The 16,197-nt window shown below is 37.5% G+C and overlaps 1 protein-coding gene across 1 annotated transcript in view; it reads left to right on the top strand.

Annotated features, from left to right (window-relative positions):
* NEK10 (NIMA related kinase 10) overlaps window positions 1–16,197 on the top strand; it is a 290,867-nt gene that overhangs the window by 5,360 nt on the left and 269,310 nt on the right. Inside the window, exons 3-4 of the mRNA XM_060109508.1 lie at window positions 8,794–8,917; window positions 9,332–9,392. Coding sequence (XP_059965491.1) covers window positions 8,844–8,917; window positions 9,332–9,392 — 135 coding nt within the window. The 5' untranslated portion in view covers window positions 8,794–8,843. The remainder of the gene's footprint in view (window positions 1–8,793; window positions 8,918–9,331; window positions 9,393–16,197) is intronic.

The raw sequence follows: 16,197 nt of genomic DNA, 5'->3' as shown, positions 1-16,197 counted from the left end.
CAAACCAACATTCTGTAATAACTAGATGCTGGTCAGCTGGGGAAAATGTATCACGTGCTGATAGTTTTTTTCATAATCTTTATTCTCCATCTATAAACAAAGATCCTCCAGTTATAGCTGGAGCTTCCCAATCACATTTCTCTTGGGATTTGTTTATTCATTCATTCATTCTTTCTTTCTTTCTTTCAGCAATCATTTACTGAATACTTCTTTTGTTATACTAGCAATACTGTGCTGGATGTTGGGGATGAGCAAACTGGCTGTCATCCACATCTCTGACTAGTTTATAGTAAGCTAGAGGAGACATATGCATAGTTATTGAATTATTCCCTGAATCTGCCCCTTTATTAAGAGCTTCAAGGCAGGGAGGTCAGTGAAAATTTCCTTAAAGAATGAATACTTGAGTTGAGATGGGTGAGCCTTCCAGGGCTTTCTGCACTAATCTGGCCCTTGAGTCTAGGAATAAAGGTCTCAGGAGTGCAGGAAAAGCAGGCCTGGGGCAGGGACACATGGCCCAGGTCTGAGTGGAGCTGTTGGGGGCAGAGGCTTCATCTCACAGGACACCTCAAGTCCTCCTTACATTTGTTTTTATGCCGAGAGAAATGGGAAGCCCATGAAGGCTCAATTGGTCAGATTTGTACCATAAAAAGGGTGCTTTTGATGCTGTGTGGAGAACAGACTTCTTCTTGTTGGGAGGAGAGAGAAACTGGAAGTTGGGAGTCCATTTAGGAAGTGGTTCCTGTAGTTCAGGTGGGCAATGATGAGGATGAAGGTGTTGGCAGGGAGGATGGAGAGAAGTGGGCAGACAGGGACTGTACTGAATAGAAAAATAGTGAGCTAATGAGTAAGGGCCTTAGGAAGAGGAAGTGTCATTTTTCCAAGGTTCATGCCCAAGGGCTCTTCTTGAGTTGAGATTATTTGAGATTCTTGTGTTCTATGAGCTGGCCAAAGCCTTGGAGGCCACCATCAGCCCCAGCCCAGCTCATCTGCTGCCTATCTCCCCAAACCACTCTCAGGATCTGGCCTCCCTCCCTTTGTGCATCCCCTGGAGTATTCTTCCCCTGCCCCACCCATTCTCCTGGACCTGCTTCACAGCCCTGTCACATGTGCCTTTCCATGGCTCTTTCTTCAGCCCACAGTGGTCTCTCGTTCCCTAAAATTCATTCAATTTATAATCTCCTTGGGAAACTAATTTTCTCTGCTTTTTGACATTTCTAGTGTTCTTATTTAATCCCTTGTATTAGGCCGAACCATAAGAAATTGTTCTTTTTTTTTTAAGGCCCAATATCAGCAGTTTCATGTTGTTTAACCTACATATTTCTCATTTCCCACACTTGCTGAGTTATGGATGGATGTTTTTGCAGCATCCAGTAGTGTCTTGTGCACAGTCAGCACACAATAAATTAAAAATACACTTAAAAGAAATGTTATTAGATGAAACAAAAGTTATTCAGTGCCACCAATTATTAGGAACATCAGTGTGTTTACCCGGTGTTCTCTTTACTCTTTGAGGGTCTAGGGGATTGGGCTGAATCCATACTCACTTATTTATCATGACTTATTTCCATTATGGCTAACTTTGGGGAGAAGGCGTTTTTTTTTTTTTTACCACGTCTTATTGAGTGCAGTATCATCAGTGCCTGACATATATGAGGAGATCAAAAATTGTTTCTTGAAGGAATGAATAAATATTGTCACCTTTCTCTGTCTCACAGAAACAGAGAATTGAATGTAATCTTACTATGTTTGGAGGTCAATGAATAAAGAGAAATTTGGTGTGCTACTTTATTTATTTTCATTGACTGGTTAATATAAATTATTAATTATTATAAATTTATTATAATAAATTATATTTAATTGTTAAATTAATTTAATTATTATTTAATATAAAATTATTAATATAAATTAATATTAATTATTTCTTCATGCCATCTGGACCTTTTTTCCCCTTTACAGTATCACTACTTAATACATGGGTCTTAGGTTCATTCTACCCTTTGTCACGAATAGACTTGGGTGAGCAGCCACACAAGGCATGAGCACAGACTATCACAAATATTGTGCAGTGGCAGTTGAGGGGGCCCCCAGGCAATCCATTCCTATCTGCAGGCATTACCCTTTATCACAAAAGATATGAGTTAAAATGGGAATACATCTTCAAAATAGGAAAATGATAATGGTGCCTATTGTCATATATTCTAGTTGACTTTGGAACAGCACTCTCAGTCCACCTTGGGACTTGTGGACTTCACCAGAAGAAGATGAAGGCAAACTCCTAAGGGAGTGTCTAACCTGTAGCAGGTGCTCAATAAATATTCAGGGGAATGAGTGGGAGACAGTCAAAATACTCTTATCACTTTTTATTCTTTTACCCTCAAGTGCTTGTTTAACTAGAAAATAGAAGGTTGTTTAAAGAATGAAGTGTGCATAAGGAAGGTGTCAAGTCTGCTGACTTGGGAGCAAGGCCATGACAGTACTTGCCCTGGCTGATGCCACTTCTGCCAATGGCAGTTCTGTAGCAACTGCATCTTTGTTTGGCACCATATGATGGTATTAAAATACAACACCTACCTAGTTCTCATGAGTGAACCAGGATGAATGGATGTGTATTTGTAAGGATGCCAGGGTCCAGTTGCATTTAACCAATACACGTAAACACATTTTCCTTATTTCTGGTTGCTCTATGTGAATTATATCTTATTTAAAATTATATCTTATTTTAACCACTTTTTTTCAAATTTTAAAAAGATTTTAAGGAAATATGTCTACAGTAAAGGAATTGGAGTAATGATTTTTCATTTTGCATTTCCAGCTATTTATGGGGCTGAAAGTTCTGTAAGTTTTTAATACCTACCTGAGCACAGACAGACTGCATCTTGACATCTAACATGGAGGTTAGCTGTCATTCAGCCAAGGAAAGAAGGACTCCCTGTTGTTGGTACAAGAAGTTCTAACTTCCGTGGTAGGGTTCATGACACTTTATTTTAGTGCCTTTTCAAAAATAATAAAGCTGATGTAGCAAAGTGGTAATTAACCTTAGTCATGCCAAACTCTTACTGCTATTATGTTCTAAGTGCTGGTTTTATTTTTTTTAACCATTAGTAAAGGTAGTAAATAAAATGGAATAGTTACAAAGATGCAACCTAAGTGATTAGAAGGAAAAACATGTATCTGTGGGATATGAAGCTATTTCCCAAAATGAATCAAATGATTTTTCTGTTTTATCTTTAGAAAAGATGAGGCCATTTAAGGATCTCTCAAGCAGCTAAGGCAATTGCGGTATAAAAAGGAATTTCTGGGCAGAGAATCTGAAAACCATATCACAAATACTTGCCATGTTATTTAGTTAGTGGGTTTATATTGCACAATTTAGATGAAATACAATCAATTAATTTTACCATGGCATGGATAATATCTCTGTCATATGTGTTTACCCTGCAATTACTGAGTGAGGTGTGTGTCTCTGGGGACTTTCTTTTAGTATTAACCCAAATTTCAGGTGACATCAAGAGATATGAATTACTTTCGAGAGTTTCTTCTTTAAAATGGGTTTAAAAATTCAACAATGAGTCAGAACTCTGATTATGCCTGTACTCGACTAGGGCTGTAAACACCAAACTGTTTGATATCTGATCTGAGATAGTACTTGGGCTCCATGACTGACAGGTACAGAGGAAAGATACTGAATGTTTCTGTCCTTAAAGTAATATGCACTTGTATTTTATATGTAATCTTTCACTTCTATACCCATTCCATTTTAAGAAAAAATACTAAATTTCACCTTTTCCATTTAGAATCAAAGGAAAATCTCAATATGAATAAATGAATACAAGTGTTTGTGTAGCAAGTATCATAATCTCTGGCCTCATCTCATCTGTAAAATAGATGTTAGAAAATGAGTGGTTTTCTATTTTTATTTTTAGCAGTGGAACCTTGTTTTCAAATGAAACTGTACAGAGACCCCTAGAGAAATAGGACATAGTGCATTCAGCCACTCTCACCCTCCCCTGGTTGTCCTGGAATTGACAGCGACTGGGTTAGTCCTTTCAGGCACTCCACATAGGGCAGTGATTCTCAGAGGCTCATCTAGGGTCACTGTGAAAACAATATTGTTATTTGAAAGGAGAACCCTCAGGTACCTAGGCCAGTGCTATTGAGGTAATCTTCAGACTAGTATGTTACTGGTCCGTGAGGGAGAAATACAAAATTGAGAGCAAGCATTGAGAAATGTTTATAGCACTTTGACATTGCTGTGCTATCCAAGCACATGATCAGTGATGGGCTTATTTTCCTGGATACGATATGGACCAAAAGTGTTGATCCATAATAGATTGGAAAAAAAAACTTTATGGATAATTTGAGAAGCACTGTTCATGAATATTTTCTTATTTAGGACTCCAATTTTCCTCCTGAAGATTGAATAAGTTAGATCATTCCTGAATGTGTTCAGTATTATTATAGCATTACAAATACTTATCAATTGATTTGACTTATAAGGAAGCTTTATGAAAGATCTTTGAACTAAAGGAATAATGACATTGGTTTTTAAAAATAATTCTTTTATTTATTCATCCATTCATTAATTTTTTTCAATAAATATTTATTGTTTGCCTACCATGTGTCTGGTGAACACAGGAGGCCCCATCCGGCTTTATGGGGTCATCAGGCAATTGCCATACTTTTTGCACAGGTTTGCAGTGTGGGGAGTACAGGCTTCCCTGGGCTCTGAGGAGGAGCACCAGGCTTGGTTGGGGGTGGGGGGTGGTGGGTAGTCAAGCAAGGTTCTAATCCCAAAATTAGTAATTGTTAAAAAGCAAATAACTCACAAACTTTGGTAAAAATACCTGAGCCACTCCTTACTGATTGTGACACAAATATTTTTTGAGTCCGTACGCTGTACTTACCCTGTGCCACTTGCTGTTCTGTGTGTGGGGATAAAGCAAACACAGTCCCTGCCCACATGGGGCTTATTATCAAGTGCACGGAGACCAGTGAATGGCTAGGAGTTCTCCTGATGTTGATGAGCCCCACAAGGAAATAAAACAGAGTGGAGTGGCGAGTGTGAGCATGTGGTGGTGAATGGGTCACAGAATAGTCCTCAGCAAGGAGGCGACATCTGAGCTGAGGCTGAGTGACCTGAAGGAGCTGAGCTGCAGTGGGCTGAGGGTGAGGGAGATGATGGAAGAGCTCAGAGAAGTCAGAGTCAAAGCAAGAGGGAACTGCCTTCGACTCTGCTCTGTGTGCATCTGCAGCCAGGCCCTTTGCAGCCCCATCACCCATGCTCATCCTTGGGGGATGTGGGCATCCACAGAGCCCCCATCCCTAAGGACTGTTTGTGTGCCCCAGGTACTGGCTTCAAAGTTCTTTTGCTTCTAACAGCCAGCTCCTGGGTCTCTTTGGGGGAGGACTGCTCAAGCTACTGGAGTCTCTTTGCCCCCAGTCAACAGTGCCTGTGTCACAGAACCAAACTCAGGTCTGCTTGTCCACTCACAGTAAAGCCAATCTACTGACACCCAGCTGTGGTGAAGGAAAGTGCAGTCTTTATTGCAGGGGCCAGCAAGGAGTCCAGACAGCTAGTGCTCAAAAAGCCTAAACTCCCCGATGTGTTTCAGCAAAACATTTTTAAAGGCCAGGTGAGGGAGGGGAGTCCCAGGGTATATGATCTGCTCATGCACAGTTGTCTGGTTGGTTGATGGTGAGGTTACAGGGTATTAACATTATCAATCCTTAGGTGCCAATAGGTGCTTACGATCATCAACTAGTTAATTTCTTCCTTTTGATGGTGGTTTTAGCATCTGTCAAACAAGTCAGGAAATGTGCATCAGATACTACTTCAGAGAGGAGCTACAGCAGAGGATGGGGGAGGGATCTGCCCCAGGAAAGCCCCATAGGTCCTGCTCCCTTACATCTGAGGGGCTAGGACCTCCCTCAGGGCCCTTTACCAACCACTCCTTCCCTCAGGTTTGGACAGTGGCTCTGAGGCAAACTCTACCTGCACAGCTCTTGCCCTCACTTGCCCTCTGAGGAACACTTCCTCAGAAAGTTGTTTGCTTCTAGGAAATGACCTAAGAGATGAACTGCCCTCCCTGCCACCCACCAGTGTTGAACTATAGCCTTTGGTATAGTGTTATCATTTTTGTTAATTAAAGATGGGATTAAATTAAATATTTTATAGTATTCCCAAGTTCTTGAAGTTTTTTTTTTTTTTTTTGGAACAGCTTCCATTTTAACAGCCATCAAGTGGAAAGGATTTTGTTTTTTATCCTAAAGGTAATTGCCTATTTCTTCTGATTCTGGTGAATTTGTTTACTGTTTAATTAAGTGAAACATTTCCAGACAGTTATCTATTTTCACTCTTCCAGCTCACAGAGTAGAAGCTGATCTTAAATTGATAAAACTATTAGAGGATTATTTCCTGTTCACACACTGGGTCAATAAACTTACAGAGATTAAACAAGGGAATAAGACAGAGTGTTTAGCAGGGTTTGATTGTGGGAGATATCATCTAGCATCAGAAGCCTATGAGCTTTTCCACACATTTTCATGTACTAATCACTGTGACTTTCACGTCCTTGTTTCTAAAATGGTCTGGAGCTATGGTTTGAGCAGAATTTGAAGCTGACAGGCCAGTGTGTCTATGTGGAATTTTCCCTCTGTTCTTCAGGGAAAAATGAAGTTAGTTTATATTTATTTTCACTGGATTTCCATTTATTTTAGAACTTTTGGGGCATTTTAATATCTATATATGGAAAGCACTTGGATCTCTTGCTTTTGAAAAATTATGTACAAATCATCCATTCTTCCTCTTTTCCTCCCTACTCCTCCCTTTGTTCCTTCCTTTTTTCTTTCTTTCTTTTAAACAGATGCTAAATCATCTCTCTATCTGAATATCTCACAAAACATAGTTTAAAGTTCCTAAGTGGGTTTTTCTTTGCTTGTAGTAGAATCCTATATCTGGGATAGCCTCTTTTATCTTTAGTAGTTTTCAGTCTGAGATTGGACATAGTAAGCATTCAATAAATATTTGTTGAAGGAATGAAGCCATGGTGCTAGGTCCTGGACACAATCCTAAAATATTGATATTGTGCTTTTTCTGGTGTGCATCTGTGATGAGAGCCTCGCTTTTCAGCTCTTAGTTCCAGGTCAACTATTTGTCATAAGTATGACAACAATATTGGGAAAATAATTTTTAAATCATTAGATAAACTGTGTCTGTTCATTTCACAAAATTAAATTTCACTAGATTTTGTTGCAGTAAAATACCCATTGGCACATTCCCTTTGCCTCTAAATACCTCTGAAACACTTGGATTTTGACCATCAATTTCATAATACATTGAGGCATGCAATTATAGGACAATAATGCATGATTTTTCATGCCTGAAAAACGCTCTGAAGTCAAGCAGTAGCATTGAAGCACAACTGGAAAATTTTACATCCAATCAAGAATTAAACCAATAGTACATTTAATTTTGTATTTGCTATGTAATTGAAAGTATGAATATCTTCAACTTTCTTTTTGTTTCTACTCTAAAACAATTTAGTCAGGAATTGATTAAGGAAAAGGGGTAAACAAATTAATTGTTCTCCATTGGTGAACTCATAATAACCTCTTGAGTAGGAGTGGGAAATAGTATTAAAATTTATCCTAGGAAGGGTGACCAACCATAATGACTACAAAGCCTAATTCAGAAGAGTGAGATGCCTATTGGGTTGTGTTCCCAGGCTGGTAGCCTCACTGACTGGATGGTTAAAAAACAAAATTCAATTGAGTACATTTTAAAGCTCTTATTGGCTTTATTCAGTGAGTCATGAATGGGCAGCATTTGATCTAGCAGATAGAAAGGAGCTCTGAGGAACTGTACAAATGAAAGACTTTTATAGGCAGAAGAGGGCAGGAACAAGGAAGTTATTCTTCATTAGGAGTTAGTCAAAAAAGGGATTGGTTATTTCAAGGTTGCTTTTCCTAAAGAGGATAGAGGGTTTTATCAGGCAGCTTACCTAACTAGTGCTGATCAGGAGATTCCTGATTGGCTAGTTTAAGATTCCATTTCTGGGAGAGACGAAACTGTAATTAAGTTAAGTTTGGTGACCCAAAGATTAGCATAAACAACTCCATTTTGATTGTGCCCATTGTCTTATTTTTAACAGGATGTTTGAGTGAGTTCAGGGGCTGTGCAAGACTGAACCAATTCTTGCAGAAGAGGTTATGACTAGAGTTGACCCACATGGGGATTCAGCTCGAAAACTTTAGGAATTCTGGAAACCCAAGGACATTTTATGTGTTGCCCTGACACTGTAATGCTTATTTGCAAGTGGGTGGAGCTTTCTCTGGGATTTTTAAGGGCATGACCCATGATGAGAGAGGAACTCCCTGAAGTAACAGCATACTCTACTGTTAAGGAAACTTGCCAAGAAAGACAAGTAAGATGGCATAAAAGTGTCAGTTGGACTTCAAGTATTTGCTTATGTATATTTTGGAAACCCCAAATCGGGGCACTTTTCCTGACAAGCAGAACAGTACTTGTTGGGGTAATGGGTCAGAATATTTGAAATCAAGAATGACTCAGAAAATATAGGCTAAGATACTACTATAATTATAAGCTATGCCCTAAGTATATTCAAAGTCCTTTGAATGATAAATAGTAAGTGTTATTCATATTAGCATTTATATTACTGTATTACAAATAAATGTTAGTTTGTGCATATTTAAATAAATGTTATAAGTGAATTTTGCCTGCATTAATTGAGAATATTTTGGAGCACATAACCCAACTAAAGTTTTTCCTTCTAGTTTACTTTGAAAGGAATGTGATGTTAATTCTGGGGCATTGATGTTTTACAATGCCTGATCAAGACAAAAAAGTGAAGACCACAGAAAAATCAACCAATAAAAAACAACAAGGAATCATCACCAGGTAACTCACTGCTGAGTCTTTGCTAATTATTAACTCAGGCAGTGGCCAGCAACCAGATTTAATGGCTTTTTGAGAAATAGGGCAGATCCTTGACAACTGCTGCTCTGGGGTACAGGGTTTACTGAAATGTTTGTGCATTTCTAGAGTTCTACAGAAACGTTTAGCATGTATATGTTTCAGTCTATAAAAGCAGGCCTCCAAGTGGCAGTGCTCCATGTTACTAGTGGGTAACATGACTAGTTCACCTGGAGTCTTCTGTTGGTTGACACTGTGTTATTCTTTCTTTTTTTTTTAACATCTTTATTGGAGTATAATTGCTTTACAATGTCATGTTAGTTTCTGCTGTATAACAAAGTGAATCAGCTATATGTATACACATATCCCCATATCCCCTTGTGTTATTCTTTCTCCTAGGGACTATTCAGATCTTAAAAGACTTCTGTGCCTTTTGAACGTTCAGTCAAGCAAACAACAGGTAGTGTTTTCAAAGGATGTGCGTCCATTAACGACAGAAATCACATGTTTCCAAAGGAATCCATTTAACATCATATGAACGATAAGTCTATTTTTCTTTGTTCTTTCTTATGTTTTGTCTTTCTTCTAGCTGTTTCTTTCATACCTGGTTCAGGTTCAGGATGCAAGACTCTGTATCCACAGCCTTTTCATTCTTTTGCTCTCATGCCTGGGGCCCGCTTTATCCTCTGTTCAGTGCCATGTGTCCTAATCAGCAAAAGCATTTCAGTATAGAAACAGAGCTCTCTTCTTTTGAATGCCCAATGTTTGACACTGCAGAGCCCTAGGGAAGTTGATTTCTCCAAAACACTGTTCATCACCTTTCCCTTCGTCTCCCCTTCCCCACTTTTCAGGCTGCCCACTTGCTACAGCACCACTTTTGATGCTTGCTGCAAATTATATCTCACCAAAAACAGGGGGAAGGAAGGAGTGAGTTTGGGCTATTTTTACAATAGCATTTTTATTTTTTTAATAGACAGAGAAAGAATGGTACTGCTGCTTGAATTTATCTCTAAATGTTTCTTTTTGGTTTAGCTTCTGTAAGACTTTAGAGAGTCAAGAGATTAGAGGCTATCCATGGAGGTTTAGGGAATAACACAGAAATGCCAATAATAATGAAGACAGCTTATTTAGCACAGTAAATTAGTAAATGTCAGGGATGGGATTTGAACCCCGGGAGCCAGACTCCAAAGTCAACTGTGGTATACTTGTTAAGTAAATTTGTTTATGAGCTCATGTGGTAATACAGCCCTACTGGCTTTTGTTATATCCACTAAACTTACCAGAGAACTACAACATTTACAAAATTTTTTTTATTGAAGTATAGTTGATTTACAATATTATATTAGTTTCAGTGGTACAACATAATGATTCAATCTTTTTAAGATTATACTCCACTTATAGTTATTGTAAAACATTGGCTATGTTCCCTGTGCTGTACAATATATCCTTGTAGCTTATTTATTTTATACATAGTAGTTTGTACCTCTTAATCCACTACCCCTATATCACCCCTCCTCACTTCCCTTTCCCTTCTGGTAACCACTAGTTTATTCTCTGTGAGTCTGTTTCTGTTTTGTTATACATATTCATTTGTTTATTTTTTAGATTCCACATGTAAGTGATAACATACAGGATTTGTCTTTCTCTGATTTATTTCACTAAGGTTAATAATTTCTAGGTCCAACCATATTGTTGCAAATGGCAATATTTCATTCTCTTTTATGGCTTAGTGAATTCCATTGTGTGTGTGTGTTTGTGTGTGTGTGTGTGTGTGTGTATATGATATACATGTGATATGTATATCATCTACATAATTCTGTTGATGGGCACTTAGGTTGCTTCCATATTATGGCTATTGTAAATGATACTGCTATGAACATCAGGGTGCACGTAACTTTTCAAGTTGGTGTTTTTGTTTTCCTTGGATATATACCCAGGAGTGGAATTACGGGATCATATGGTAGTTCTATCTTTAGTTTTTTGAGGAACCTCCATACTGTTTTCCATAGTGGCTGCACCAGTTTACATTCCCACCAGCAGCGTTCCCTTTTCTCCACATCCTTGCCAACATTTGTTATTTGTTGTCTTTGTGATGAGAGCCATTCTGATAGGTGTGATGTGATATCTCATTGTGGTTTTGATTTGCATTTCCCTGATGATTAGCAAGGTTGAGCATCTTTTCATGTCCCTGTTGGCCATCTGTATGTCTTCTTTGCAAAAATGTCTATTCAGGTCTTCTGCCCATTTTTTAATCAGATTGTTTGTTTTTTTGATATTGATTTGTATTAGCTATTTATATATTTTAGATATTAACCCCTTACTGATCATCATCATTTGTGAATATTTTCTCCCATTCAGTAGGTTGGCTTTTCATTATGTTGATGGTTTCTTTGCTATGCAAAAGCTTTTAAGTTTAATTATATCCCATTTGTTTAGTTTTGCTTTTGTTTCCTTTGCTTTAGGAGACAGAACCAAAAAAATATTGCTACAGGTTATGTCAAGGAGTGTTTTCTTCTAGGAGTTTTATGGTTTCCAGTCTTACATTTGGGTCTTTGATCCATTTTGAGTTTGTTTTTGTATATAGTGTGAGAAAATGTTCTAATTTCATTCTTTTACATGTACCTGTTCAGTTTTCCCAACACCACTTATTGAAGAGACTGTCTTTTCCCCATTGTATATTCTTGCCTCCTTTGTCATAGATTAATTGACTGTAAGTTTGTGGGTTCTTTTCTGGGCTCTTGATCTATGTGTCTTTTTTGGTGCCAATACCATACTGTTTTGATCACTTGTAGCTTTGTAGTACAGTTTGAAGTCAAGGAGTTTGACCCCTCCAGCTTTGTTCTTTTTTCTCAAGATTGCTTTGGCTATCCAGGGTCTTTTGTGGTTCCATACAAATTTTAGGATTATTTGTTCTAGTTCTGTGAAAAATATCATAGGTGTTTTGATAGGGATTCCACTAACTCTGTAGATTGCTTGGGTAGTATGGACATTTTAATGATATTAATTCTTAAAATCCACAAACACAGGATATCTTTTCATTTCTTTGTGGTGTCTTCAATTTCCTTCATCAGTGTCATATAGTTGTTTTTTTTAACATCTTTATTAGAGTATAATTGCTTTAAAATGGTGTGTCAGTCTCTGCTCTATAACAAAGTGAATCAGCCATTCACATACATATGTCCCCACATCTCCCCACTCCCTCATCTCCCCCCTCCCACCCTCCCCATCCCATCTCACAAAGCACTGAGCTGATCTCCCTGTGCTATGCGGCTGCTTCCCACCAGCTATCTATTTTACGTTTGGTAGTGTATATATGTCCATGCCACTCTCTCACTTTGTCTCAGCTTACCCTTCCCCCTCCCCATGTCAATGTCATATAGTTTTTAGAGTATAAGTCTTTTACCTCCTCAGTTAAGTTTATTTCTATGTATTTTATTCTTTTGGATGCAATTTTAAATGGGATTGTTTTCTTGCTTTCTCTTTCTGATTGTTCATTATTAGTGTATGGAAAAGCAACATTTTTTGTATATTAATCTTGTATCTTGCAACTTTACTGAATTCATTTATTAGTTCCAATAGTTTTTGGTTGGAGACTCTAGGGTTTTATATATATATATAGTATCATGTTATCTGCAACTACTGACAGTTTTACTTCTTCCCTTCCAATTGGGATGCCTTTTATTTCTTTTTCTTGTTTGATTGCTGTGGCTAGAACTTCTAATACTGTGTTAAATGCATGTGAGGAGAGTGGACATCTTTGTCTTGTTTGTGATTTTAGAGGAAAAGCTTTCAGCTTTTCACCATTGAGTGTGATGTTAGGTGTGGGTTTGTCATATATGATCTTTATTATGTTGAGATATGTTCCCTATACCAACTTTGATGAGAGTTTTTATCATGAATGGATGTTGAATTTTGTCAGATGCTTTTTCTGAGTCTATTGAGGTGATCATGTGAATTTTATCCTTCCTTTTGTTAATGGGGTGTATCACATTAGTTGATTTGCAGATATCCTTGTGACCCTGGAATAAATCCCAGTTGATCATGGTGTATGACCCTTTTATGTATTATTGAATTTGGTTTGCTAGTGTTTTGTTGAGAATTTTTGCATTTATGTTCATCAGAAATATTGGCCTGTATGTTTCTTTTTTTGTAGTGTCTCTGTCTGGTTTTGGAATCAGAATAATGATGGCCTTGTAGAATGAATTTTGGAGTGTTCCCTCCTCTTCAATCTTTGGTAGTAGATTGAAAAGGATAGGCATTAGCTCTTTTTTGAAAGTTTGGTAGAATTCCTTCGTGAACCTGTTTGGTCCTGGACTTTTGTTGGCAGAGAATTGTTTAAACTACTAATTCAATTTCACTACTAGTGATCTGTATGTCCAGGTTGTCAATTTCCTCCTCATTCGGTCTTGGAAGATTGTATATTTCTAGAAATATATCCATTTCTTCTAGGATTTCCAATTTGTTTGCATATAACTGTTTGAAGTATTCTCTTTAGATTTTTTGTATCTCTTTGATATTGGTTGTTATTTCTCCTCTTTCACTTCTTATTTTGTTTATTTGAATCCTCTCTCTTTTTTTCTTGATGGGTCTGGCTAAAGGCTTATCAATTTTATATTTTCAAAAAAAACCCAGCATTGGATTCATTGATGTTTTCTATTGTTTTTTTGGTCACTATTTTATTTATTTTCTCTCTGATCTTTATTATTTCCTTCCTTCTGCTGACTTTGGGCCTTGTTTCTTCTTATTTTTCTAATTCCTATAGATGAATTGTTAGGTAGTTTATCTGAGTTTTTCTTGTTTCTTGAGATAGGCCCGTATCACTATAAACTTCCCTCTTCAAACTGCTTTTGCTGCATCCTATATAGATTTTGGAAAATTGTGTTTTTATTTTCATTTGTCTCAAGGTATTTTCTAATTTCCTCTGATTTTTTTTTTAGTGACCCATTGATTTTTTTTAGTAACATGTTGTTTACTCTCCGGTGTTCATTTTTCTATTTTTCTTCCTGTAATTGATATCTAGTTTCAAACCACTGTGGTTAGAAAAAATGCTTGATATAATTTCTATCCTCTTAAATTCGTTGAGACTTGTTTTGTGGATTACCATGTGATCTGTCCTGGAGAATGTCCCATGTGTAGTTGAAAGTAACATATATTCTACTGTTTTTGGATGAAATGTCCTGTATATATCTATTAAGTCCAACTGATCTAATGTGTGATTAAGACCACTGTTTCCTTATTGATTTTCTCTCTGGGTGATCTGTCCATTGATGTAAGTGAGGTGTTAAAGTCCCCACTGTACAGTAATATAGTCCCTTACTGTTACTGTATTCTTGTTAACTTCTCCTTTTATGCCTGTTAGTATTTGCTTTATATATTTATGTTCATCTATAATAGGTGCGTATGTGTTAACGAATTTTTATCCATTTCTTGTATTGATCCCTTTTATCGTAATGCTCTTCTTTGTCTTTTGTTGTAGACTTTGTTTTAAAGTCTACTCTGTCTGATATGAGTGTTGCTACAACAGCTTTCTTGTCGTTTCCATTTCCATGAAATATTTTTTTCCATCCCTTCACTTTCAGTCTGTTGGTGTCTGTAGCTCTGAAGTGCATTTCTTCACTAAGCAGCATATAGATGGGTCTTGTTGTTTTATCCTGTCAGCCACCATATGTCTTTTGGTTGGGGCACTTAGTCCATTGACTTTTAAAGTGATTATTGATAGGTGTGTACTTCTTGTCATTTTGTTCATTGTTTGCTGGTTGTTTTGGTAGTTCTTCTCTGTTCTTCTTTTTGTTTCTTTCCCTACGGTTTGATAGTTTTCTTTAGTAGTATATTTGTGTTACTTTCTCTCTTGTTTTTGTGTACCTATTGTAGGTTTTTGATTTGTGGTTACCATGGGGTTTATATATATGTTGACTTATAACTATATCTACTTGTTTTAAACTGATAATTATTTAAGTTCAAACACATTCTAAAAGATCTACATTTTTTTACTCCCCTCCCCCATGTTGTGTCTTTTTGATGTCATCTTCATGTTTATCCCTTAACAGTTTGTTGTAGTTATAGTTGATTATACAACTTTTTTCAAATCTTTCTACTAGCTTATTTAAGTGGTTGATCCACAACCTATACTATATATTTGCCTTTACTAGTGGAATTTTTTTCTTTCCTCGAAATTCTTACTTCTTGTTGTAGCCTTTTCTTTGCCACTTAAAGAAGACCCTTTAACACTTCTTGTAGGGTCATTTTAGTACTGATGAACTCTGTTCATTTTTGCTTGTCTGAAAAGCTCTTTATCTCTCCTTCAATCGTGAATAATAACCTTGCTGGGTAGAGTATCCTAGGTTTTAGATTTTTCTACTTTCAACTCTTTAAATATATCTGCCACTCCCTCCTGGCCTGCAAAGTTTCTGCAGAAAAATCAGCTGATAGCCTTATGGGGGTTCCCTTGTATGTGACTGTATTTTTCTCTTGCTGCCTTTTGAATTCTCTCTTTCTCTTGAACTTTTGCCATTTTAATTATGATATGCCTTGGTGTGGGTCTCTTTGGGTTCATCTTGTTTGGGACCCTCTGTGCTTCTCATACCTGAATATCTGTTCTTTCTAAAGGTTTGGGAAGTTTTCAGCCATAATTTTATCAAATACATTTTTGACCCCTGTCTCTCGCTCTTCTCCTTCTGGGATCTCTATAATGCAGATGTTAGTATGCTTGATGTTTGTCCTAGAGGTCCCTTATTCAATTGTCACTTTTTAAATTTGCTTTACTTTTTGCTGTTCTGATTGGGTGATTTCTATTATTCTATCTTCCAGATCACTTATACATTCTTGTGTATTGTCTAGTCTGTGGTTTATTACTTGTATTGTGTTTTTCATTTCAGGTATTGTAGTCTTCAGCTCTGACTGGTTCTGTTTTATATTTTCTAGTTTTTTTGTTAAAATACTCACTGTGTTCATCTATTCTTTTCCCACGTGAAATTACATGAAACAGTTACCTAATCCAGTCTTGAAGGCATGTCCTTGTGTGGGAGCATACCTATGCAGTCTGTGTGTGCCCAGTGGCTTTGGTGGGAGAACTGGATCTGATGTGAGCCTGAGGTCATGTCTTCCCACAGAGTGTGCTGGCAGCTCTCACTATGGTTGGGGGTGGGGCTAGAGACAGAGGGGATAGAGCCAGAGCCATGTGTGAGCCAGGGCTTCTCCTGTACTTAGTGGCCATCACTGCTCTATCAGGGGCAAGGTGGGGCCCGAGTTGCTGGAGCAGAAGCCCT

This window comes from Mesoplodon densirostris, chromosome 10 (genome assembly GCF_025265405.1).
Source record: "Mesoplodon densirostris isolate mMesDen1 chromosome 10, mMesDen1 primary haplotype, whole genome shotgun sequence".
NCBI classification, from domain to species: Eukaryota; Metazoa; Chordata; class Mammalia; order Artiodactyla; family Ziphiidae; genus Mesoplodon; species Mesoplodon densirostris.
Note: the sequence above shows the minus strand (reverse complement) of the source record. Positions and strands in the feature narration are given on the sequence as shown.